This window comes from Dasypus novemcinctus, chromosome 10 (genome assembly GCF_030445035.2).
Source record: "Dasypus novemcinctus isolate mDasNov1 chromosome 10, mDasNov1.1.hap2, whole genome shotgun sequence".
NCBI classification, from domain to species: domain Eukaryota; kingdom Metazoa; phylum Chordata; class Mammalia; order Cingulata; family Dasypodidae; genus Dasypus; species Dasypus novemcinctus.
Window position 1 is genome coordinate 15,560,821 of NC_080682.1, and position 27,749 is coordinate 15,588,569.

Here is a 27,749-nt window from a genome sequence, read left to right on the forward strand (position 1 = left end):
ATCAATTCCCTTGGAAGCTGGAGCCGACTGCCAGCCTGTGTTTTCAACTGCAAACTGTTGCCCAACTGTAATTTAGCTGCAGAAGAGCTAAGAACCAGATTGGCATTCTTGCAAAACAATAATTTTTTCTCCCCTACACGCAAAATGTAGGGCTTTCCTAGTTTTTTTTAAGGATAAACTATGCAATAAGAGTGAGGGGATGGTTGGGAGGAACAGAGAAATGTGCAAATAGAGGGAGGAAATGGAGATTTTTTCTGCTTTTGGCTTTTGTTTTCCAAAAGCCTGAAGAATAAGACCCTACAAAAGAGATTGTGATAAATTCTTTGGAAAGAGATATCAAGAAAGAAAAATCCCTGGTGCTTCTTCAGGAAACCATCTTCTGTGTAAGTTTCTGTAGGCCATTCTGAAACCTCCCCATCTGTGCCCCTCTCCAATTTCACCACTTCCCTTGAACTAATGACCTATTTTTCAGGGTGTGAAGATCTGGTCTTAGAGAAAGAGACAAAAGAAAATGGAGAGGAAGAAGATTCCTAAGAAGTGGGCAACAATTAGTCAATGAGTACCCAAAGGCTGCTTTCACTTACCCCGTACCTGAGGAATTGGAAAAAGAAAAATATATATTTACATTAACAAAATAGAAAAAGAAACATTTTTTATATTCTGCTATCACTATTATTAACAATATATTATTGAATGTTCCTTGAAAGCATTATAGTTATTATTACTATTACTATTGTTATTTATTTATTTTAAATATTATTATTTAGTATCATTATTATTACTATTATTATTAGGTGTTTATTAATGTAAACTTCTTGGCAGCAGTATAGGCTTATTGTAAACACTTTCTCTAAGCTTTATAACAACTTTCCACCATCAGTATTCTTCCCCTATTTAACAGATTAGAATACTGAGGCTCTGAGAAGAACACCATTTTAATAACACAAAGCTAGTAAGAATTTGGTGGTAATCCACATACAGAACTGAATGACTCCCATATTCTCCCAATCATTAACTGATTCATTTTGAGGTACTTCTTAAGACAGTTAGAGTTTAGAAAAAAGGAAGTACAGACACATTTCAAAACTCCACAATCTGAAATGCTGCACACATCACATCCTGTATAGTCGTAAATACTGGACTAAGGACAGGTTGGAAAGGGTGTTTCAGAAGATAAAGGCACATAGGAAATTCTGGAAGGACTGTATGGGAACTGAGAGCTAGGAGAACCTCTAAGAAGCTTCTGAGAGCTCAGTTGGAACCAACGGGCTGGTCTACAGGGAAAGGTAGGCAATCAGCAAGACTTTTCTCAGCTCCTTGCTCCCTTGTGTGACCCCTTCAGAGATTATTTGACTTGAAGCTCTTTAGGAGCAGTTAAGAAACACTAGTGGGCTTTGGAAATAGAATGGGTAGGGAGAAGGAATCTCTGGTTTTAGCTCCGTTTCTGTTGTTTCTTAACTTCATGATCTTGGTAAATCACTTACCCAAGGTCAGATGATTATTGGGAACAATGCGTTTGAATCTGCAGAAGTTCTTAGGCCGTTATGAAAACTGTGTGGTTCATGGGCTAAGAACTGTGCAGTGAAAACCACAGGCAATCTGCTCTTCATGGCTCACAAGTGGAGGATCCAGGCCTCAGACCTGGGTTTTGTGACTTCAGCTCTTGTTCTCATATCACTATGTGCAGCTGCCTGTCCAGACTAAATCCATTTAGTCAGGAGCTGACATTGCCAGTGGGAAGCAGGGTGGGAAGGAAAGAGGTAGTATGAGCTAGGAAATTGCTCAAAGGCTTTGGACTCAGAGTTATCTGGTATCCAACCTTGGTTCTACACCTTACCAGCTGTGTGAACTTGGCTTAGTGATTTGTATAATTGCAAATATTAATATTTCTTGAGCATTAACTCTATTTCATGCATATATATGAAATGTGTATGATTTCCATTCATAACTTAAACTTTCTGATTCTGAGTTTCCTTAACCATTACATAGTTCTAATAACTCACTAATTAACTAACTAACATGCAGAGTTCTAGTAAGGATTACAGCACTACAGGATAATGTCATGTAAAAAAGAATTAGAAAAATATTTAGGTTTAATGCTAAATAAATGTTATTACTAGACTAAACCAACTAGGCAGGGCCAGATAGTCTAGAATAGTCTAGAAAATGAGTATAATAAGGTTGAAGAGCATAAATTCTATTACATCTCATGATATAGTGGGATAGATTGAGGATGAAATTCATTGATTATATGGTGATGCAGCATCTAGGTAGGACTGGGGAAAAGGGAGATTGCCACATGATATTTTGAAAAGTAAGTGCTTTGTGAACTTTTCTCTCTGAACATTGAGACCTCTCAAGATTCATACTGTTGCATTCCTGTGATGTGTTTATTGTCTATACAGGCATATCTCAGTGATACTGTGGATTCAGTTCTAAACCACTGCAATAAAGTGAATATCACAAAAAGTGAGTCAGACGAGTTTTTTGGTTTCCCAGTGCACATCAGTTACACTGTGTACAATATGTGTACAACGGCATGATAGGCAAAAACATATGCACATAATTTAAAAATACTTTATTGCTTAAAAAATGCTATCATCTGAGTCTTCATTGAATCATAATCTTTTGACTGGTGAAGGGTCTTAACTTTGACGCTGATGGCTGCTGATTTATCAAGACGGTGGTTGCTAAAGTTTGGGGTGGCTGTGTTAATTTCTTAAAATAAGACCACAATGATGTTTGCTGCAAATTGACTCTTTCTTTCACAAAATATTTTTCTATAGCATGCAATGCTGTTTGATAGCATTTTACCCACAGTAGAACTTCTTTCAAAATTGTGGTCAATTCTCTCAATCTCTGCTGTTGCTTTAGTGAATAAATTTATGCTATATTCTTAGTCCTTTGTTGTCATTTCAACAACATTCAGCATCCTCACTAGGAGTAGATTCCAACTCAAGAAACCACTTTCTTTGTTCATTTGTAAGAATCAACTCCTCATCTGTTCAAGTTTTATAAAGAGATTGCCACAATTCAGTCCCATCTTCAGGCTCTACTTCTGCTTCTAGTTTTCTTGATATTTCCACCACATATGCAGTCACTTCCTCTGATGAAGTTTTGAACCCCTCAAAATCATTCATGAAGCTTGGAGTCAACATCTTCCAAACTCCTGTAAATGTTGATATTTTGACCACCTCCCATGAATCACAAATATTCTTAATGAAATTAAGAATGGTAAATCCCTTCCAAAAGGTTTGCAATTTACTTTTCTGAGATCCACCAGAGAAATCACAATCTATGGCAGCTATAACCTCACAAAATGCATTTCTTAAATAAAAACACTCATTAAGTTTGTCTTCACAAAAGTTTTAGATCACAGTAATTCACATACACAATATACGGTACTCCCACATATCCAACATCAAACCTTTTGTCCCTTCCGCAGCAATGATCTTTTAACATGTTCATATTATATTTGCTGCAGCTGATGTACACTGAGTAAGAAATGGAAGAAACTGCCTTACCACTGTACATAAAGGCCACCACCTCTAGCAGTGATGAAAGACAAAACATCAAAAACAAAGCTTTTTCATTTTTTCATTTTTTGATACCCTAATTTATTTTTACTTTATTTAATTTTTCTAAATTAGTATTATTCTATATCTAACCTTTAAACCCATCACTATATTCTATTTTACTATTAATGGAGCCTGGCAATATATTAGGCTTAATTTTTAAAGAAGTTTCAGCCTACAGAGAGGTTCAACTACGGCAGGGGAGGAACACTGGTGTGGGGTGTTATTGATAGGGAACACATGGTTGGGAGGGAGTTCTCCAGGGCATGTATACAGGGTACATAAAAATGCTTGGATATTTTCATAGTGGTTTCAGTTAAAAAAGACAACTGAGGGAGTGCTGAGTTCCTAGCCAGGGGAGCTCTATTACATTCTCCAATGGAACAGCAACAATCCCTCAAGTGCAATGGCAAAGACCTATAAAGATGGTTTGAGCCCTTGATAATGATGGCTATGATTATAAGCCTGTGCACCTGAAATCTGAACTAGGCCTAGAGCTGCAGGGTGCCTAAGAGTTACCTCATGAGAGCCTCCATGTTGCTCAAATGTGGCCACTCTCTAAGCCAAACTCAGCATGTAAATGCATTATCTTCGCCCCAGGATCAGACATGACTCCCAGGGATGAGCCTCCCTGGTGCTGAGGGATTACTACTGAGCACCAGCTGATGATGTAACTAGAAAAAGACCTTGTATAAAAGGGTCAACTTAGACCAGCAGAATATCTCAGCCTACATGTAATATCAGGAGTTAAAAATTGCTTTTTGACTTTGGATAAAAGGGGGAAATGGAAAGGACAAATTAGTTTATATGGCTATGAATTTCCAAAAAAGAGTTGGAAGGTCATCAGAGGGGTAATGCTTATGCATGCCTCAGTAGGGTACCAGAGACAGCCAAAGTAGATAGAAGCCCAGATCCTGGTTCTCCTGAGGGCTACAGAGACCCATGGCCCATGGTCATGGCAGATGGCTCTGGAGTTCAGTGCCATGTCAGTTGGCCCTACTTTCAAGTTTATGTTCTTGAGTGTGATGGAGTTGGGCTCAGATATGACCTTTCTACACATGCCTCTTCTGTTACTTTTACCAGACCTTTGGTTGGCATTGGGATTGGTGTATACTCAGGAGACCTGACTCTCTGGACTGTCCATGTGATAACCAGGTCCTGAAACTCAGCAGACTTGCAACTCCCACCCTTTGGTTTATTGGACTTACCCTGGCCAGCTAACAGGGAGGTGAAGAAGGTCAACCACCACACCAGGAAGTCAAGAGTGCCTACAACTGCAAGCAGGAGAACTGCATCCATCATCCATGTGAAATCTAAACCCCCTCTTGATATAGAGGTGGAGTGGACATGACCATCCCAGGGTCCACAGGATGGAGGAATAGAGTATGGATTAGAGTGGGCTTACTGGTATTCTACTATGGAACTATGGTGATTAGTAATGAAATAAATTGTAGCATTGATGTGGAGAAAGTGGCCACAGTAGCTGCTGATAGTAGGGAGAGGGAAGAGATATGATGTGGGTCATTTTCAGGACTTGGAGTTGTCCTTGGTGATACTGCAGGGACAGATGCTGGACATTATATGCTCTGCCATGGCCCAATGGGTGGACTGGGGGAGAGTGTAAACTACAATGTAAACCACTATCCATGTGGTCCAGCAGTGCTCCAAAATGTGTTCACCAAGTGCAATGAATGTGCCACAATGATGAAAAAGGTTGTTGATGTGGGAGGAGTGGTGTGAGGGGTGTGAGGGGTATATGGGGGCCTCATCTTTTTTTTAATGTAACATTTAAAAAAAAAAAGAAGAAAAAAAAACTTAAAAAGTTGAAATTACTCCTTGATCCTTGGGTTATAGAATGGATGTTCAGTTAGCATGCAGGAAAATGTTAACCTCTTTGTTCATCTCCATTAGAGCTCTTAGGTAACCAGGTACACTATCAATAAGCAGTCTTATTTTGAAAGAAATCTTTTTTATGATCAATAGTTCTCATCAGTTGGCTCAAAATACTCAGCAAACCATGTTGTAAACAGATGTGCCATCACCAGGCTTTGCTGGTCCATTTATAGAGCATAGGCAGAGTAGATTTAGCATAATTGTTAACAGTCATAGGATTTTTGGATTGGTAAATGAGTATTGGCTCAACTGAAAGCCATCAACTGCATTAGACCCTGATAAGAAAGTCAGCATGTCCTTTGAAGACAGGCATCGACTTCTTCTCTGTAGCTATGAAAGTCCTAGATGGCATCTTTGTCCAATATGAGGCTGTTTCATCTACAGTGAAAATCTGCTGTTTAGTATAGCCACCTTCATCAGTTATCTTCTGGATAACTTGCTACAGCTTCTACATCAGCACTTGCTGCTTCCCCTTGAATTTTTATGTTATGAAGATGGCTTCTTTCCTTAAACTTTAGGAACCAACCTCTGCTAGCTTAAGAATTTTCTTCTGTAGTTTCCTCATCTCTCTCAGCCTTCATAGAAATGAAGAGAGTTAAGGCCTTGCTCTGCACTAGGCTTTGGCTTAAGGAAATGTTGTGGCTGGTTTGACCTTCTATCCAGACCATGAAGCCAGATGTAAGCAATAAGGCTGTTTTGCTTTCTTATCATTGATGTGTTCATTGGATTGGAGTAGCATTTTTAATTTATTTCAAGAACTTTCCCTTTGCATTCACAAATTGGCTAACTGTTTGGCATTAGAGGTCTAACTTTTGGGATGCCTTAGCTTTTGACGTGCTGTCCTTACTGAGCTTAATCATTTCTAGCTTTTGGTTTAAAATGAGAAATGGGTGACACTTCCTTTAACTTGAAAATTTCAATATTGTTTTGTCTGTCCCAGGGAATAGGGAGGTCTGAGGAGAGGGAGAGAAATAGGGAAACTGCTGGTCACTTAATAACTTAATAACATTAAGTTCACCATATTATTTTAGTATGGTTCATGGTGCCCCAAAACAGTTACAATAGTAACACTAAAGACTACTGATCACAGATCACCATAGCAGATATAATAATAATGGAAAAGCTTGAAATATTGTGAGAATTACCAAAATGTGACATCAAGACATGAAGTGAGCAGTTGGAAAAATGGTGCCAATAGTTTTACTCAATGTATGGTTGCCACAAATCTTCAATTTATAAGAAACACAGTATCTGGGAAGTGCAATGAAGCAAAGAGCAATAAAATGAGGTATGCCTGAAAAGGATGAACCATGACAAATATTTCAGAAAGATCCTCATTAAACTGGGTATTTGAAATTTCCACTACTCCATGCTGGTCATCATTGAAAATGGGCAAATACTGGATGTATAGTTTGGGGAGCCAAGACTCTGGGATGTAATCCAATGATGTAATCAAGCTTAATTTATTTTCTCTTCAAGCATTAGCAACATCATAATGACATCACAACTGATGTCCAGTGGGTCCATTGTGGTCCTCACATCAAATGGCATCAAGTTCCCTGAAACAGGGAAACCCGAGCCCACTGACGAAGGACAGGATAGCCTGAAGAAACATCTAAAAACAGAGGTCAAAGTTCTTGGGGTAAGTGTTATTCAGAATGGGCTGGAATTTGGGGCAAGCTGAGGGAAGAGACTATGTAAGCCTCCAGTCTGGAGATTCATTGATACAGAGTTTTAAATTTTGCTAGAGGGACTCCAGGCTGATCTGGAGGTCAAAGGAAGCCACCAGGAGAGCTGTTTGCACCATTCCTAGACTTTTTTCACAGGAAGTGATAATAAAAATTTTCTTTGTTATTCAACCTGAATATGAGTAGTTGAGTTTTTATTACTGTTTTTTTAAAATTTTTACAATACAGTAATTCTCTACATTTTCCTTTAAAAAGTGATGGTGATAAATAATTACATATGTCATGTACATTTTTCTATGTGTTCACCAATTGCATGGTTAGCAATCTGTCCTGATGTTTTTAAACTTTATTTTAAAGATGTTTTAGAATCCAGAAAAATGACATTAAAAATACAGATGTTTCTTAGCCCTAAATGATTTGCAGGGACAGATGCTGGACGTTATATATCCTGCCATAATCCACTGAATTTACTAGGGGAGAGTGTAAACTATAATGTAAACTGTAATCTATGTGGTGCAGTAATGCTCCAAAATGTATTCACCAAATGCAATGAATGTTCCCCAATGATGAAAGAGGTTGCTGATGTCAGAGGAGTGGGGATGGGGAGGGGTGTGGGGTATAGGGAACCTCTTATATTTTTTAATGTAACATTTTTTGTGATCTATGTATCTTTTAAAAAACAGACATTTAAAAATAAATAATAAATAAATACAAAAAAAATAAATATAGGAAATTCCCATATACCCCATCCCCACTCCCTCTCACATTTTCCCCTATTAATAACATCATACACTAGTGTGGTACATTTGTTAAATTGACGAAAGTACTGAAGCCTTGCTACTAACAGGGTATAGCAGTTTGGTATGGTTATGAATTCCAAAAATAGATATTGGATTATTTTTGTAAACTAGTCTGTATCTCGGCATGACTAAGTTATAATTAGGGCTTTGCTTGGGCCATGTCAGTAGGGAATTGAGTCTCTGCCCCTTGGTGGATGGGGTCTCAAAGATAAAAGGCATGGCAAAGGACAGAGTTGAAGGTTTTTGGTGTTGGAGTTTTGATATTGGAGTTTGATACTGAAGCCTTAAGCTGGGACCCCAGGAAGTAAGCACACAGAGGAAAGAGAAGCAAGCCCCAAAAAGAAGTGAGGCCTGGGAAAAGAGGAACCATGAACCCAGAATGAAGCAAGACCCTGGAAGAGAGGAACCCAAGAAGCCTGACCCCTCACAGATGTTGGCAGCCATCTTGCTCCAACATGTGAGAATAGACTTTGGGGAGGCAAGTAACTTATGTTTTATGGCCTGGTATCTGAAAGCTCCTACCCCAAATAAATAATCTTTATAAAAACCAAAATTCCTTTGGCTCACTAATACACAGGGTCTATAGTTTACATTAAGGTTTACACTTTGCATTGTACAATTTTATAGGTTTTGACAAAAATGTATAATGGTCTATATCTGTCATTGCAATATCATGCTGAACAATTCCAATGCTCTAAAAATGCCTTATGTTCCACCTATTCAACCATTCAACTCCCCTTCAGAACCTCTGGTAGCCACTATCTTTATATAAAAATTGTAAGTTCTTCCATTACAACATTAATAATAAGTCTATCTTGGTCCATTGCTGCAGACCCTGCTTATGTTTTTTCCTTCCTCAATCTTGAGGATTTTGGAATAGTGATGCCTACTCAGCTTCAGATTGAGAGAGAGCTTGGACCTTATGGGGCAGATGGAAGGAACTGTTTTGCTTGCATTTTTAGATTCTCTTTGCTTTTTGGGATAGGCCTTGAGCGAGGCCAATAAACTGGAGACTAGATCTTAGCAACAACTTTGTTGAGATTTAGGGTTCAATTGGTATATGTTCACACTAAAGATTTAAGTATCTGGGACATATATTTAATGGGTATAGTGTTAATTATAGGTTCAAATAACAGTAGGAGAAGAATCATGGATAGGGAAATTATAAATAAGCCTAACCCTGTTACAGTGGGGAAATAGATAATCATATACTCCAAGGCAAGGACCACTGATGGGGTGCTGATTTCATGTGGTTGTGTGCCTTGCCTATAATGTCCAAATGTCTCCAGAGGCCTCGGAAGCACCCTTATTTGAGGCTTTGTTTATTGTGGCAGTTAGTGGATCTGCCTGAGATGGGCAAAAGTGTAACCTCTTGAATTACTCCTGATATACTTTGAAATCTCTTAGCCATAAAAACTCTTTTGTATTTAATTTTTCTCCTTTTGATCAAGGTCTTTTTCCAAGTGCAGTGCTGGCTGGCACTTGGTAATAATCCATCAGTCCCAGGGCGGTTCATCTTCGGAGGTTATATTCCATGCCAGGGGAAAGGTAATGTGTTTATTTGCTGAGTCGAGTCCAACTTAGATTCCACATTTGAGGAACAAGGAGATTTTCAGAAGGTGACTTTTAGGCAATAAATATTATTAGACTAAGTTTCAATTTTAGAAGAATAAGATTCATAAGTACAAGTCTTAATATTGAGGGCTTGGTGTGTTGGTCTGTTTTCTTTTATTAGGCACTACCTATGTACTATAGAGATTCTTGCCACTCTATTAGAGAATCTAGCAAGATTCCCCAGGGAGGGGAATGTAGCAGTTGATATGGTTATAAATTCCAAAAATAGATATTGGATTATGTTTGTAATCTGGTCTGTACCTGGGCATGGTTAAGTTATGATTAGGGCTTTGATTGGCCCACATCATTAGGATTTTCGATGTTGGAGTTTGATGCTGAAGCCTTAAGCTGGAGCCCCAGGAAGTAAGCACACAGAGGAAAGAGAAGCAAGCCCCAGGAAGAAGCAAGCCCTGGGAAGAGAGGAACCCTGAACCCCAAGTGAAGCAAGACCCTGGAAGGCAGGAACACAAAAAGCCTGAGCCTTCACAGACGTCAGCAGCCATCTTGCTCCAACACATGAAAATAAGACTTTGGTGAAGGAAGTAACTTATGCTTTATGGCCTGGTATCTGTAAGCTCCTACCCCAAATAAACACCCTTTATAAAAACTGATCAATTTCTGGTATTTTTCATCAGCACCCCTTTTGACTGACTAATACAAGGGATGAATACATTCATTTTCCACAGAGGCATGTGCCAGGTGCACCCCTCCCCACACATTTTCCCTCCATCAACACCCCACACAAGTGATCCTGTCCTGCCATCATTGTCAAAAGAGCACCCCACAATTGTGTTATCAACTACAATTCTCTACCTCCCCATAATTCACCTGTTCCTTTCTCCAGCCTGCTCCCCAGCCCTATGGATAGCCTAACCCACCCCACCAACCTCCCTCATACTCACACTCCAGCACTGGTGATCGCACTCACATTACTGCCCCAACATCCCCTCCATCCACTTCCAAAACTCTCCCATCCACCTTATCATAGATTTTGCCCATATTGAGCATCAACACTCTCTATTCCTTGATAATTTATCTTCCAGATTTTACCTCTGTGAGTCTGGTCAATATCCTTAGTTATATATTGGTGAGATCATTCAATATTTTTCCTTTAGTGATTGGCTTACTTTACTCAAGCTAAGATCTTTGTGATTCATTCATGTTGTTACATTTGCCTATACTTCATTACTCTTACAGCTGAGTGATATTCCATCATGTTATATATATATACCACATTTTGTTTGTCTATTCATCTGTTTATGGACAGCTGGGTTGCTTCCAACTTTTAGCAATTGTAAATAATGCCACAATGAACATTGGTGTGCCTATATCTGTTTGCATCCCTGATTTTAATTCTTTAGTTTATATGCCTAGTAGTGGGATTGCCAAGTCATATGGTAATTCTATACTTAGCTTCCTGAGAAACTGCAAAACCATCCTCCACAGTGGCTGCACCATTCTACATTCCCACCAGCAGTGGATGAGTGTTCTAATTCTTCAAAATCTTCTCCAACACTTGTAGTTTTATTTTTCTTTAATAGAAGCCAGTCTAATGGGAGTAAGATGGTATCTCATTGAAGTTTGGATTTACATATCCCTTAACTAGTGATGCTGAAAACATGATCTTATCATGTGCTTTTTAGCCATTTGTATTTCCTCCTTAGAAAAGTGTCTATTGAAATCTCTTACCCACTTGTTAAATGGGCTGTTTGTCTTTTTGTTTTTGATATGTAAGATTTCTTTATATATGCTGGATACTAGGCACTTATCAGTGAGGTGGTTCCGAAATATTTTCTTCCATTGAGTAAGTTGCCTTTTCACTTTCTGGATAAACTCCTTTGAAGCACAAAAATTTTTAAATTTGAGGAGTTCCCTTTTAACTATGTTTTCTTTCATTGCTCATGCTTTGGGTATAAAATTTATGAAACCATTTCCTACTACCAGATCGCACAGATGAAGCTTCCCTACATTATCTTCTAGGAACTTTATGGTCTTTGCTCTCATATTTTTTTATAGGGATTGAGATGGTGATCCTTTTTCATTCTTTTCTCCAGGCCCCATTTGTTGTAGAGACTATTCTGTCCCAGTTGAGTGGGCTTGGTGGCCTTGTTGAATATCAATTGGCCAAATATGCATGTGTCTATATCTAAACTCTAAATTCAATTGCATTGGTCAGTATATATATATATATCCTTGTGCCAATAGCATGCAGTTTTGACCACTGTAGCTTTGTAGTATGCTTAAGTCAGTTAGCATGATTCCCCAAATTTTGTTTTTCCTTTTGAATATGTTTTTGGTTATTTGGGGACAATGACCCTTCCAAATAAATTTCAGAATTCACTTTTCCAGTTTGTAAAAAATGCTGTTGGAACTTTTATTGGAACTGGTTGAATCTGTAAATCAATTTAGGTAGGATAGACATCTTGATGTTATTTAGTCTTCAAATCCATGAACATGGACTACTCTTCCATTTATTTTGGTCTTCTTTGTTTTCCTGTAATAATGTTGTATAGTTTTCTGTGTACAAGTCCTTTACATCCTTAGATAAGTTTATTCTTAGATTATTTGATTGTTTTAGTTGCTATCGTAAATATAATTTTTTTCTTGCTTTCCTCCTCATTATAATGTACAGAAACACTACTGATTTTGCATGTTGATTTCATATCCTACCACATTACTGAATTCATTTATCAGCTCTAGAAGTGTTGCTGTAGCTTTTTCAGGACTTTCTGCAAACAATGGCATTATTACTTCTTCCTTTCCAGTTTGGAAAACTTTTATTTCTTTTTCTCTCCTAAGTGCTCAAGCAAGTATTTCTAGTAAAATTTTAAATAAGAGCAGTGACAATGAGTATCCTTTTCTTGCTCCAGATCTTAGAGGAAAAACCTTTAACCTTTCACCATTGAATATAATGTTAGTTGTAGGTTTTCATATATGCCCTTTATCATTTTTCAGGAAATTTCCTTCTGATTATATCTTCCAAAATTTTTTTTATGAAAAAGGTTGTCATATTTTGTCCAATGCCTTTTCTGCATGTGATTTTTTCCCTTCAATCTGTTAAATGTGGTGTATTACATTAATTGATTTTCTTATGTTGAACCATCCTTGTTTACTTGGGATAAAACCCATTTGAAGTTGAGAAAAATGGGTCCACACCCTGGTTGGAACTGGATGAAATTCTTGCATGACTAATAAAACATTTACTCTGTAAGAAATAAAGTTAAGAAGAGCCTGCTTCAAATCTTGGTGCATATTTCCATCCTTCTCTCCCATTTCTCAGCAACTCTATTCTTTTCCCCCATTTCCTAAAAAAAATTCTTTTTACTGGCCTAACAACAACAATGATAACAACAAAACCTCACTTGATCATGGTGTGTAATCCAATGGATGTATAGTTGGATTCAATTAGCAAGTATTTTGTTGAGGATTTTTGCATCTCAGTTTATTAGAGAGATAGGTGTATGGTTTTCTATTCTTGTAGCATCTTTATGTGGCTTTGATGTTAGAGTGATGTTGACATCATAGAATGAGTTAGATAATGTTGCCTCCTCTTAATTTTTTGGAAGAGTTTGAGCAGACTTGGTGTTAATTCCTTCTAGAATTATTGGTAGCATTCACCTGTGTAGCTATGTGGTCCTGAGCTTTTCTTGGTTTGGGGGTTTTTGATGACTAGTTCAATCTCACTACTTGTGATTGTTTTGTTAAGTTCTTTTTCCATCAATTTAAGTTCCTTGTTTGTTTCCAGAAATTTGTCCATTTCATTTAAGTTGTCCATCTTATTGGCATACAATTTTTTAAAGTAACCCCATTGTTTCTGTGGGGTCACTGGTGATATCCCCCCTTCCATTTCTGATTTATTTATTTGCATCTTCTCTCTTTTTTTCCTTGTTAGTTTAGCTAAGGGTTTGTCAGTTTTACTAATATTCTCAAAGAACCAGCTTTTGTTTTGTTAATTCTTTCTACTGTTTTTTTTTTATTCTCAATGTCATTTAATTATACTCTAAACTTTGTTATTTCCATCCTTCTTCTTGCTCTGGGATTAGTTCATTGTTCTTTTTCTAGGTCCTCCGGGTTTGCAGTTAGATCTTTGATTTTAGCCCTTTCTTCCTTTTTAATGAAGGCATTTAGGGCTATAAATTTTCCTCTCAGCACTCCTTTAGCTGCATCCTATAAATTTTAATATGTTGTGTTCTCATTTACATTTGCTTTTAATGATTTCTCTGGCGATTTCCTCCTTCACGGACTGATTGTTTAAGAATGGGATATTTAACTTCCATATATTTGTGCCTATTCCTGTTCTCCATATTTTATTGATTTCTAGCTTCATACTGTTGAGATTAGAGAAGGGGCTTTGTATAATTTAGATCTTTCTAAATTTGTTGAGACTTATTCTATGACCTAATATGTGGCCTATTCTAGAGAATGATCCATGAGCACTGAAGAAGAAGGCATAACCTGCTGCATTTGGGTGTATAAGTCCATTAGGTCTAGTTCCTCTTAACATATTATTCAAGGTCTCTTTCTTTATTGAGCCTCTGTTGAGATGTTATGTCTAATGGTGATAATTGTGTATTGAAGTCCAGTACTATGATTGTAGAGGTGTCTATTTCTTCCCTTAGTTTTGTCAGTATTTGCCTCGAGTGTTTTGCGGCTCCCTGGTGGAAGGCATAAATATTTATGATTGTTCTTTCTTCTTGGTTGAGTACCCCTTTTATTAGTATATAGTGTCTTTCTTTGTCTTTTACAACAGTTTTGTATTTAAAGTGTATTTTGCCCAATATCAGTGTCACTACATCCTTTTTTGGTTATTGTTTGCATGTAAAATCATTTTCTAACCTTTCACTTGCACCCCTTTTGTGATCCTATGTTTAAAGTGAGTTTCTTGTAGACAGCATATAAATGGGTCATATTTCCTTATCCTTTCTGTCAATCACTGCCTTTTGATTGGAAAATTTAATCCATTAACATGCAATGTTATTACTGTAAAGGCAATACTTACTTTAGCTATTTTTTCTTTAGGTTTATATATGTCATATTGTATTTTTTATTTCTTTTTTATCCTTTTAATTACTTTTACCAATAATCTTCCTTGCTTCACTGTTCTCCAGCCCTCTCTCTCCTGTTTTTTTTTTTTTTTTTTTCCTTTCAACCTGAAGAATGCCCTTTAGTATTTCAAGAGGGGGAGGAACCCTGTTGAGAAATTCTCTCAATTTCTGTTTATCTGTGAATATTTTGAACTCTCCCTCATTTTTGAATGACAGTTTTGCTGGATACAGAATTCTTGCCTGGAAGTTTTTTCTTTCAGCACCTTAACTATGTCATACCACTACCTTCTTGCCTCCATGGTTTCAGATGAAAAATCAGCACTTAATCTTATCTATATTCCCCCTTTTTAAAAAAGATTTATTTATTTATTTGTTCCCCTCTTCCCCATTGTCTTCTTTCTGTGTCCATTCACTGTGTGTTCTTCTGTGTCTGCTTGTATTCTCATTTAGTGGATTGGAGAACTGATTCTGGGACCTTCTGGAGTTGGAGAGAGGCGATCATTCTCTTGAGCAATCATTCTCTTGTGCCACCTCAGCTCCCTAATCTGCTGTGTCTTTTATTGTCTCTCCTCTGTATCTCTTTTTGTTGCATCATCTTGCTGCATCACCTCTCTGTGTGGGTCAGCACTCCTGCATGGTGTGGCACTCCTGCATGGGGTAGCACTCCTGCATCGGGCAACACTCTGCAAAGGCCAGCACTCTATGTGTGCCAGCTTGCCACAAAGTCCAGCTTTCCTTCACCAGGAGGTCCTGGGTATTGAATCCTAGACCTCCTGTATGGTAGATGGGAGCCCAAATGCCACATCTGCTTCCCTCTATCTTCCCTTATATGTGATGGATCCTTTTTCTCTTGCTGCTTCCAGGATTCTGTCAGTATCCAATAAAAAGGAAATAAAGAAGAAAAGAAAAAAGAAAAAGAAAAGAAAAAATAAAAAAGAAGGGAGGATAAGGAAAAAAGAGATAGAAAAAATAATAGGAGGGAAAATAGTTAGCAGGAAAAAATTTAAAAGATGAAGAAAAGAAACAGGGAAAAATAAAACACAATAAAATAAAAAGCCAGATAAGTAAAAAGAGAAGAAAGAAATAAAAATAGGGAAAGGTAAGAGGAAGAAACGAAGAAGGAAAAAATGAGAGAAAGAAAAGGAAGAAAGAAAAAATAAAAAGGAAGGAAAGAGAAAAAAGAAGAGGATTAAATACTATTACTAAATAAAAGATAAAAAGGAAGGAAAAAAGAAAAAAGAAAAATAGGAAAAAATAAAAAATAAGAAGAATGGGAAGAAAAGAAAAGAAAAAGAGGAGAAGAAGGAATGAAAATGAGGAAGAGGAGAAGGAACAAACAAGTAAAGCAAAACAAAAAGAAACAAAATTTTGAGTCTCCCTCTCAGACCACCAGGACCAGCTAGGCTACTTCTCTCAGGCTGCCTGTCTTAGCCAATTGATCACTTCACAAACACACAAACATACAACAACAACAACAAAAAGCCCTCCTCTTAGTCCACCAGGGACACATTAGTTTTCTCCTGTCCAGCTGTTTCTACCTGCCAATCAGTAATTCCACAGATAGCCTCTCTGTCAGTATCCAGATAAAGGAAAAAAAGGCGGGGAAAAGAGAGGGGGAAAAAAGCCCCTCTGACTAATTACCCTCAGTTCTCTGTTTGGCTTGCCTGGCTTTCCCCTACCCTAAGCAGGATGGGAACTAGAGCACCTGTGGGATAGCTCTTCTGCATCTCCTGTCTCCCCCAGAGTAGGATCCATGTCTCCTCTCCCCCAGGGCTGGCTGGGTCATTTTCCTTTCTCCTGGGGGTGGCTGGTAAGCTCCCTTCTTCCAAATGGCCAGCTGAGTGGCTCCTCTTTTCCCCTTGCCTAGCTGGGACCCTTCCCTCTCCTATTGTCCCGTGACACTCCAACTTCCCTTATGTCTGGCAAGTATGCCATCTTACCATAGTTTCTAGAGAAGAATGTAGCCTGCTGTTCCCTGCTCCACCATCCTGGATCCCTCCCAAGCATATCTGTCTGGATTTTTTAAGGGAATTTTCCCTCATTGAAAATTACAGGAAAAACCAACTTCCTCCCCACATTTTCTCTCCCTTTTTCAAAGCACAGATATTTATCTTTTGTTTTGCTCATCTGTGAGTTATTAGAGAAGCTCTAGTGAGTGAATAAGAGGAGGAAGGGGGAAATGGCCACATCTAGGACTGGGAAGAGGAAATAGAGAGTTCTGGTTCCCAGAATTGTCTCTGTTTTTTTTTTTTGTTTTTTTTTTTTTTTTAATGATCTGAGAAGTAGCATTATTCTGACTGGACTTCAAAACCTGGTGGGACTTATTACCTTGCCTCACATATACAATAACACGGGTTTCCATGTGGTATAAGGTATAGAAAACTGCTTGGTAAATGTTAATGGAGCTCTGAACTCTGAATCTCTGAGGTGGATTTCAGGGAGAAAAACGTCAACTCCTACAATAGAGACTGAGGTTACTCAGCAATAAGTGGAGGGCCTGAGGAGGCCAAAGAGATGACCAGAGGACTAGGCTTCATGTGTATGTTCAGCAGGATCTGGGAGTATGGGAAGAGGTTTTCACACTGCCAGTGCTCAAGAGAGTATGGGGTTGAGGGAAGATCTGAGAGTTACTAGCAGTGGATCTCTGAGGGTTGAGTGTTCCTTGTGAGCAGATAAGGTCCTGAGAGGCAGGGATTTCTGAAGGCTTAATGAGCACTTGCCTTATGTCCAGAGTCAACGGCGACCTGTGGTGGAAGAGCATCCCCTCTAAAATGTCTTTGCAGATTTCTCACTCCAGAACTTTTACACTGTCATCGTCCTCACTGGATGATAATGATAACTCATGGGCACTGTGGAGAGGTGAAGAGCCCTTGACCTTACAAATGCTGATTTTAATGCTCCATCTCCCTTCCTCTTTCAACAGACTCTCCAGATCCTGTGTGGAGTGATGGTTATGATCCTGGGGTTCCTTTTGGCCTCTGCTTCCTTTTCTCCAAATTTCACCCCAGTGTATTTCACCCTGTTGAAGGCTGGTTACCCATTTGCAGGAGCTTTGTGTGTGAGTACATTTCATAGAAGGACAGGATGGGATGGATGTGGAAAGATAATGCTGATAGCTTAGACTATTCACCTTCTTGTTCCAGTGCTTCTCTCTGTCAGGCACAAGCAGTCAATGGGTGAACTTATTCTCTTGTGTATGTAGCCCATAGGAGGATGAGTAGGGGGTAACAGGTGTGCCTAATATTTCTTAGCTGGCTCAACATTAATTTATTTTGAAGACCATCTTAATTTTCATCTCATCACCTGGAGATACATTGAGGCTAGTGGCTTCTCTCCAGTTTTAGGCAAAAATCCATGAAGTTGGAGAAAGTTGGGAAGAACCTTTCCATACAGTTGAATGACCACCAAAGTAAGTCAATACACACTTGCAGAGAACAATTGTATGCTTTGAATCATGGACAAAGGGGTACTTTCAGCTCTGAGCATTTTGAAAATGCTTTTTGCTGTGTTAATGGCACCCAGGGAAGGCTGACCAAATGTCTATGCTTTTGTGGTGTCCTGAAAATTCCTCTGAAACAGTGACATGTTTAGGGTTTCAAGAGGACATAGTGGTCCTTTTTTGAGAAAATCTTTCTTCTAAATTATGGTGGGTGAGTCTTTCTTGCAATTAAGCTTCTATTTCACAGTTTTTTATTGAGCATTTCACAAATCACTAGCTATTTTTTGCCTTTCCTGTATTTTTTTCTTTGATGTCTCTAGAAGCCCAATTTTTCTCTATTTGGTCCACTTTTCTTCTTTTATATTAAGTAAACTCAGCATTTTATTTAGATTCTATGAGTTTTGCTTCAATGTCTTTTTTCCTTTCCCCCATCTCATCAAGAATATCACATTACACTTCCCTCCCTCCTCTCCATACTCTTTTTTTTGGAAGTAAGTCACTAAGCTCAGCCTACAAATAGAGAGATATCTGATCCATTTTTAAAAGACCCAGCATTTATTTATGCAGATCTAAATTACTTAATGCTGGGACTCCTGGAATCACAGCTTTTTTCCTCATTGTTTTGTCCCATTTTTCCATTGTCAAAGTATTTCCTGTTACTTAGCTTCCCCAAATCTAATACTCCAGAGAGTAATAATAATCCTTTGGTTTTCTGAGCAGAGTCTCAAAGGTTTTCTGTCTTCCAGTCTTATCCTTCTTTCTGTTCTTAAGTATCTGTCAACCATAGCCTGTGGAGTCATCAAATTAAAATCTATGTCTCTGTCCTCCCATGCTTGTTAGCCACTCCTATTCTTTTCTTTTACCATATCATTGATATCATATCCTTCTCTCAATTACTCTTGACTCCAAAACTTTCATTTCTCATTTGAAAAAAAAATCTTTTCTCCTGGCTGTTAAGGTCATCATTTTGTTTATTGGGATGGATTCCTGCTCATATGCGCTTTCTTCTCATGCTTTTCTGAATTCTATATGAGCACAAAGCGTATGTCTATATATAAGTGGGTATTGCATTGTTGTTCCTTAGTCTTCCAGGGCTTTGTTTCCATGGAAGTTTTTCATAATCATGACGATAGTAAGATTGTAGTTATATCTGTACATGGAAACTCACCTGAACAATTTCTGTTTTTGCTGAGTAGTTCATCATCTCTGGATCTCTATCAATCATCACAAAGAAAAAGTCAACTAAATCTTTGGTGAGTATGAGAACCATGACCTACAGCTTAACAGAGCCAAAGGAAACTTAGGGAAAATACTTCAAGGCCATCTCTTCACTTGGCAGAGTTGCAAACTGAGCTCCAGGGCAGATATTTGGCAGAGTTAGAGGCCATGCCTGTATCTTCCCTGTTTTTGCTCAGAGCACATTACTCCAACCACTGCACCTTAAATCATAGCTTACATTCAGGATATTGTATTACACCCTAGAAGATTGCCCAGGAATCTATTCTAGAAAAATTCTTCCCCTTAATGATGCCCTTTTGGTAGTAATTGGTCTTTGAATTTAGTTCTTCAATGATGAAGAAGCTGACAGTGTTATAAAGAGGTGATGGTCTATTTGTTGTGGGTTTACCATTTAAGCCCACATGTCAGACATTATCCCTGGTGAAAATTCAACAAAACACTGTTAGTGTGAGGACTCATCTCCCAATATTCCATCTATCTGACCCAAAAGCTAACTCCTCTTGATTTTGTGGATAAACACTTGAGTCCTTCAGTTGTTGTTAGTCATTTGTAATTACCTAGAGGAAACTTTACCTGGCTGTTACTCTTTCCAGGGAAAACCAGAATTGGGAGAGAAAACCTGGATTATAGTGAGAAGCTTTTCTAATCTGTAAAGGTTTACTAAGTCTTCCCTCAGCCCTATATCCCTCAAGTGTTTGGATATTTGGGACCATGTGTGGGAATGTCATATATTGCGGTAGAACAGGGATTCTATTTGGAAGCTCTTACTACAAAAATTTACTGAAAATGTTGGAGGAGGTACTCAGGTCGGTACTAGTATCTCTCTTTCTTTCATCAGAATTTAAGAGATTGTCATCTACTAGAACAGTGTTATCCAATAGAATGTTTGTGGTGATTGAAATGTACTACAGCTGTGTTGTCCAATGTGGAGCCACATGTGGTTATTGCAAAGTAGGAAAATGGATAATGTGATTGAGAATTTACATTTTCTTTAATTTTACTTTAAATATAAGTAGCCCCAAGAGTTAGTGGCTACCATATTGGATAGCACAGCAAACAGAAATATGTCTAAGTTTCAGGAGGAATCATATGAGATTTAATCCAGAAAAGAGCTGTCCCACAGCAAATTTGTCAGAAAATTCAAGAATATGGAATAAGGTCTAAGGGTGGACTCTGGCCACCAGAGTCATCTAGCCTGTCATGAATTCAAGAGTTGTCATATATTATACTGGCCCTTTTTGAGATTGATGAAGAGTGGTGTCCTAAGACAAACCTTATGTATTCTAAGGAAGATATATTCTCAGCATTATAGTTATTGGTAGTTATCAGGAGGTCCATGCACATGTATTTTCATCATTATTTTGGGGAAACAGATTTGGAAGACAAAGGCATTCTGCCTGTCTTCTACTGTACCCTAAAGCTCCAACTACCGAGCCTCTAAAAGAAAAAGGACGTGGATGGAATTAGGCTTTATTCTAACTAATGGTTATTGGGTGTTCCCTAAAGCTCATAAAACTAATTATAGTTCTCAGTATGGCCTTAGCTTGATTCACCTCTTCTGTGAGCTGAGATCGGCAAAAAGCTACTTCTGAAATCATTTTATTTTTCCTCTCATTTCATCAATGTAGCAGTGAAGCACAGAATGGGAAATCAAACTGAAGAACTGAGTACTCATGAAAACGGAGGAACTCAGAGGCAAAGCTAGCACTGTGACCTGAGTTTCCTAACATCCAGTCTAGAACTCTCTCTTCTACCTCCCTCTGCCTCCTACATATTACACTATCCCTGGAACTATGTTTAGAGCTCAGCTTATAACCGCAGCACTGGATGTGGCCAACGGCATGCCTGTTCATACTTCAGGACCACCTGAGATTAAGAACCATGTCCCCATATTCATTGTTGATTGTGCATGCCTTTATGGAGGGATAGCGTGCAAGGTCCGAACTGCTTCACCTGGCGCCCGCTTTGGGGCTGATGTTTCCATTCAGGGTTTCTGAGTGTGTTGGGGTAAAGAAAAACTGCAGTTGGTCCACTGACAACTTTGATCACACACCCTTGGGGATTTTGCAGGCGTAGCCTCATCTGGCCTTAGTGTGATCTAGGGTAAAGAATTTTGGACAACAACATTCTCTGCCATCTAACTAAAATCTTGGTTAGGGGAAATATTTCATTTACATATTTGCTTGGCCAACATTCATCTTCTAGGTTTAGAGACTTTGTTGTGCACTGGGGAAGCATTTAGAAATAAATGATCAATCCTAGACTTCCTGAGGAAGACAGAAAGGGAAATAAATAATTGCAATTCACTGGCAAAGAGGTATAATAGTGACATTTGTTCACTTTTTATTTTTTTTTGACATTTTTATTTGACTTTTTTTTTGACATTTTTATTTAACATTTCTCTTTCAGGTTCAGAGCAGCCTGGTTGCAAACATTCTGAGTTCTTTATGTGCTCTAGCAGGTTTAATTTTGCTCTCTACCAAGTTGGCTGCTCTGGGTTCTGCCTTAAAACAGTGTTTCTTAGAACAAAAGGATGTGACACCTAGAACTCATTATTCATATCATTTTCCCCAATATCCTGACAATGACTGCAATGCTGCCAATTCCATTCTGGCTGTAAGTATTTTTAAATAAGATGTTAATCATATGAAGTTTCTGTAAACTTGACTTTTTAATTCCTTCTTTTAAAACCTTCTGTATTCTTTCTGGTTTCAGCATTCGGAAGAAGGTCAGGACCATGTAAAAGAAAGGGGACTATGTGGCTTTAGACAAAGGGACTGGGCTTTGGGATTATATAAAGTAGGGCAGAGTTGAAGAGTAAATGCCAAATAAGATGAATGATGGGGAAAAAATCTATAATGTATTGCTGGTAGAGTTTCTTAATAATCAAGATAATCCTGTTGTTAGGGGTATAAAATATTAGTCTGTCACACCAAAAACCTTGGTGTTTGCCGTAAGAGATTAAGACGGAAAAGAGAGCAGAAAGATGCAAGATATCCAAAATGCCATTGAGGACATCTGGTATGTATGTGTGGTAGGATGTTAATTTGTCCTGAACAGTGTCAGGCTCAGCCCTGAGTTAGAAACAGGACTCTGCCTCCAATGAGCACAGTGTTGGGTGTTCCCAATCAGGTGAGAACGCAGCAACTTTGTTGTTTATTTGCTATAACTTACAGAGCTTGGCTTTTTAAAATTAGGCAATATGAAATATAGGAAGATGGAGAATGCTAACTGATAATAATAGAACAGGAACTCTCTTATTAGAGGCAAGAAATCAATGAGTTTGGCTAAAAAATAATGTCTTAATTTGAAGCATTAAGAAACTTTTGTATGGTTAGCAATACAATGAGAGAAAACAAACAAGATACGAATAAAGAGGCTGTGGGGTATTTATTTTCCTTCAATTATAAAAATGAGTTAAGTCAAGGACATGCTGTGGCCAGAAAGTAAGGTCTGGGTCAAGTTCATGCTTGCTTATCTCTTATGTAGGTGGCCCCAGCTGTTTCTCAAGTCAATGATATTACGTTGAGAAAATACATGTAAATGAGTATAATGGAGCAAATGAGGCAGAGCCACCTCCATTTTGGGATAAGGGCTGGGGAAGAGAAGGGGGCATGGCTGTTGTGCAGTGGACAAAATTGGTATGTATCACAGGATAATTTCATAAGTAAAAGGACTTTATCATTTTATTTGGTATGCTTGTTGGGACAATTTTTAGGTAAGGTAGACATATTCTATCTCTTCTTTAACTGAGTAAGTGAACTAGAGATTCACATGGCCTCCCCTCTCCTACTGGGTGGTCAGTTCTGCGTGAAGTGTGCCTCAGGACAGAAAGAGTAGACCTTATTTTCTTGGTTTGCTGTCTTGTTTGAGTTATGCTGGGTTTTTAACAATTGTGGCAGTTTGCTAATTTGATTGTTCTTTCTAACTTTTACTGCCACCCATAAAGAGCAATAAAACCCATCAAAAGGGGATTTAGATAAATAGAATATAGGGTCACAATATCCAGATTTACAAAGAGATTACACAGTCAGCTTCATTGGACCCTCATAAATCTCTGAGAAAGAAATATTATTATGTAATTTTAACAAATGAGAAATAGTAGCTAGAGGGGAAAAGAGACCGGGCCAGGCTCACATGGCTACTAAGTGTTAAAGATGAGGTTAGACTGAAAGCTTTAACTTCTCAATCCTGGGAGTTTTCATACCACTCTGCTTTCTCACTGAGTGAACAATGTAGTAAGAATGTTTGCAAGATCTAAGACCTAAGTAGCGTAATTGATTTAGTTATCCTTTACCACCTTCTCTTTCTCTCAAGGGAACAAATAAACAAAGGAATCGAAACAATCTCTAGGCTTGGAGTGACCAGTTTTCTCTTTCTGATGATGTCCTCACCTCATTTTATGACAGTTGGGGCAGCCTTCATCTCTGCAGTCACCTCCCAACAAGGCAGGACGGTTTGGGTTTTCTCAAGCACCATTGATCTTTTATTGCCTGAATTTCAGGGACTGATGTCTGTGATGCTGATTTTCACTTTACTGGAGTTGTGCCTTGCTGTGCTTGCTACTGTGCTTTGGTGGAAACAGGGTCACTCTGACTTTCCTGGGGTGAGTATATTGCCCGGCCTCAGTGAGTCTTGTCTGTCCTATCCCACATTCTGGGCTGTGGTGAGCTATGTTACCAAAAGTGGCAGAAAGAATGATCTGTTGTTGATATTAGATCCACATAGGTGATGGAAGGCAGCTAAATAAGGAGAACAGGTAGCCATTGAGCTGCTGATGAGCTAAGGGTTCACTGCATGTGAAGATAGTTGAACCTGAAACATACCTGGTTCAATCCTCCCATTTTTCAAGTAAAAAAAAAAAAAAAAAAAAGCCAGGGCTCTAGGAAATTAAATGGTTTCCATAGAATTATACCATGAATTTGTGTCTGTGGTCAAGAAATTAGACCTTGGTTTGCCATGAGTCTCTAACAGTCTTGATTTGGTAAAGGGCATTGGCACATATGATTGGATTCATTATGTGTTCTTTGCTCTGATTTTCCTTTTCTCTGTTCTTAAAATTATTTTCTTCTGCTAAAAGTTATTGTTGAATAAAACTCCATGAGGCACTCCTCCACCACCACTAAATAACTCAATTCAAATGCTTTAATTTACCCAAAATTTAGTCATAGAAAAGTAGAATGAATATTAGACTGAGAAAAAGCAATTTCAAGAGTTAATCTTAGAATAACTATGAATTCTATGTATAACATTAAGAAGAAATGCCATCAAGGTAAAGATACGTTAAATTGAACCTCAGTGAGGTCTGAAGAAAATTATAACGTGTTTTGTTTCTTCTAGAGTGTGCTTTTCCTGACTCAGAGTCACAAAAATAAACCCAGCATGAACCCTGACCCCGGATATGAAGAACTGTTGACATCTTAGAAAGAGACCGGAAAATATTCATCATAAAATTCATCTTTCTGTTAATATGTGAAACCCAACCACTACAAGAAAGCAAGTTGAGTTCCCTGAAATGTAGGCTTTTTATGAAATGAACAACAAGACAATCTTCGTTCTTCTGATATTTAAAAAATGGTGGTCTCTTGATTCACCAAAATCAGCTTTCCAAAAGCCTCAAATTGAAATTAACATTACTACACTGACCAAATAGTCATAGACCATTCCCAAGAAATTAGGTAGAATGATGATTCAGTGCATCATGATTAACCATGGGAGAAACTTTTTCTTTTATTGCTTAATTGTCAACAGAATTAACCAATTTATTGTGGTGTACAAACTCTTATTAGAGTAGGGACTAAGGTTTCTTCACATGTAACTTAATCATTAGTACATGTGGACAAACCCCCTGGGTTTAAATCTCAGGAACTATATAAATAATTTACTTCAAAATAAAAACTATATTTAATCACATATAATTTTTAACTCATTTTGCTACTTTTCCCTTAAATAGAGAATATGTTGGCAATGATAATATATATCTATATCTGAAGTTCCCCTACCCCTCGTCAAATTTCAAATGAAAGAAATAAGCAAACAAAAGTTAATCAGTGTACAAATATATGTCTGAGTTCCTGCTTTCAATTCTTTTGGGTATATATTTAGAAGTGAGTTTGCCAGTTAATATGGTAGTTTCATGCTTAACTTTCTGAGGAACCACCAAACTGTCTTCCACAGCAACTGCATCATCTTACATTCCCACTAGCAATAAATGAAAGTTCCTATTTCTCCACATCCTCTCCAACATTTGTAATTTTTAATTAAAAAAAGAGTTATTCTAGTGTGTGTCCAATGGTATCTCATTGTGGTTGTGATTTGCATTTCTCTAATAGCTAATGATGTCAGGCATCCACTTACATATCTTCTTTGGAGAAATTTCTATTCAAGTCTTTTGCCCATTTTTAAATTGGGTTATTTGTCTTTTTATTGTTGAGCCGAAAAGTTTCTTTTTATATCCTGAATATTAAACCCTTATCGAATACGTGGTTTCCAAATATTTTCTCCTACTGTGTGGGCTGTAGTTTTACTTTCATGGTAAAGTCCTTTGAAGAACAAAAGTTTTTTTATTTTGACGAGTTCCTGTTGATCTATATTTCTTTTGTTTCTTGTGCTTTGGATGTAAAGTATAAGAAACCATGGACTGATACAAGGTCCTGAAGATGTTTTCCTATGTTTTCTTCTGTTTTATAGTTTTAGTTCTTATACTTAGGTCTTTGATCTATCTTGTGTTAATTTTTGTATAGTGTGAGGTAGGGGTCTACCTTCATTCTTTTGCATATGGAGATCCAGTTTTCTCAGCAGCATTTGTTAGAGAGACTATTGTTTCTCCTGCATGGACTTGGCATTCTTGTCAAAAATAATTTGGCCAAAGGTTTGAGGGTTTATTTTTGAGCTCTTAATTCAATTCCATGTGTCTATATGTCTGTGCTTTGCCTGTGCCACACTTTTTGATAACTGAAGCTTTGTAAGAAGACTTGAAGTCAGAAAGTATGAGTCCTCCAAACTCGCTCTTTCTTTTCTCAAGATGGTTTTGGCTAGTCACATCTATTAATCCTTCCATATGAATTTGATGATTGGCTTTCCATTTCTGTGAGGAAGTCTGTTAGAATTTTGATGGGTATTGCATTGAATTTGTATATCCTTTGGATACAATTGCCATCTTAACAATATATAGTTTTCCAACCCATGAGCATGAAATGAGCTTAAATTTATTTAGGTCTTCTTTGATATTCTTCAATATTGTTTTGTAGTTTTCCATGTACAATATATTTTACATCCTTATTTAAATCTATGACTAGATATTTGATTCTTTTCGTTGCTATTATAAAAGAAAAAAGTTTTTAAAAAGTTAAATATAGAATTACCATATGACTTAGCAATTCCACTTGTAGTTATACACCCAAAAGAATTGAAAGCAGACTTAAACATTTGTACACCGATATTCATAGAAACATTATTCACAATTGCCAAAAGGTCGAAGTAAACCAAATGTCCTTTAACAATGAATGGATAAACAAAATGTTGTATTTACATACAACAGATGATTATTCAGCAATGAAAGAATGAAGTTCTGTATGGATGAACCTTGAAGACATATTGATTGAAGTAAGCAAGATATAAACAGAAAATATTGCATTTATAAGATAGTAGAAGAATATGTATGTTCCTATAGTCTGAAACTAGAATTCATGTTACCAGGGACTGCATGGGAAAGGTGAATGGGGAATTAATGTTTAATTAGTATGGGGTTTCTGTTTGACATGATGGAAAAGATTTGGCAATGGATGATGGTGATGGATGCACAACTTTGCATATGAAATTAACACCACTGAAGTGTACATTTGGAAGGTATAAAAATTAGGAAAAATTCTACAACCTGTAGAATTGTACAGCATAAAGAGTGAACCCTAATATAAACAGTGGGATAAAGTTAATAGCAAAATTATAATAATATTGTGCCTTCAATTGAAACAAAAGTAACAAAGGTATCTCACTACTGCAAAATGTTTGTAAAAGGGAAAACTGTGTGTATGAGAATGGGGTATATGGGAACTCTGTACTTCTGCATGATTTTCCTTAAACCTACAACTGCTCTAATAATAATAATAATAATAAAAAGATAATAAGTACACCTTATTCCTTCTTCTTTGATTATACCTCATGCTTTGACCAAAGGAATTGTAGAGAAAGCCAAGTACAAGAAGACTGATCTCTTTCAGAACCTGGGAAAGAAAGGATTTGGTACAACTTTTGTTCATCTGCATCCTTAAACTGCCAACAGTGAACTGAAAATATTTGCGTCATTCTTGATTTCTTCCTCCTTTATGATTTACTTAAAACTGAAGTGGCTAGGTTTCTCACTTCTCCTTTCCCCTTATTCTTTGCTTTCTGTTCCTCCTGCATTCACTTTTACCCTGTTACCATCTCATCCCTGAATAATTCAAATACCAATTAGG

At 37.6% G+C, this 27,749-nt stretch overlaps 1 protein-coding gene across 2 annotated transcripts; it reads left to right on the forward strand.

The window, feature by feature from the left end:
• Nucleotides 1-1,107: 1,107 nt before the first annotated feature.
• Nucleotides 1,108-27,429, forward strand: LOC101414978 (membrane-spanning 4-domains subfamily A member 6A-like). 2 transcript variants are annotated; one of them, XM_058305388.2, is made up of 8 exons: nucleotides 1,187-1,286; nucleotides 2,406-2,469; nucleotides 6,948-7,110; nucleotides 17,539-17,673; nucleotides 19,251-19,307; nucleotides 21,703-21,909; nucleotides 23,798-23,899; nucleotides 24,634-27,429. In XM_058305388.2, exons 3-8 carry the CDS (start codon nucleotides 6,964-6,966, stop codon nucleotides 24,715-24,717), a joined length of 732 nt encoding a protein of 243 aa, XP_058161371.1. In that variant the 5' UTR covers nucleotides 1,187-1,286; nucleotides 2,406-2,469; nucleotides 6,948-6,963; the 3' UTR covers nucleotides 24,718-27,429. The 2 variants fall into 2 exon arrangements, with proteins under 2 accessions (XP_004478004.1, XP_058161371.1); XM_004477947.4 differs by lacking the exon at nucleotides 2,406-2,469 and having other exon boundaries at nucleotides 1,108-1,286.
• Nucleotides 27,430-27,749: the final 320 nt, after the last annotated feature.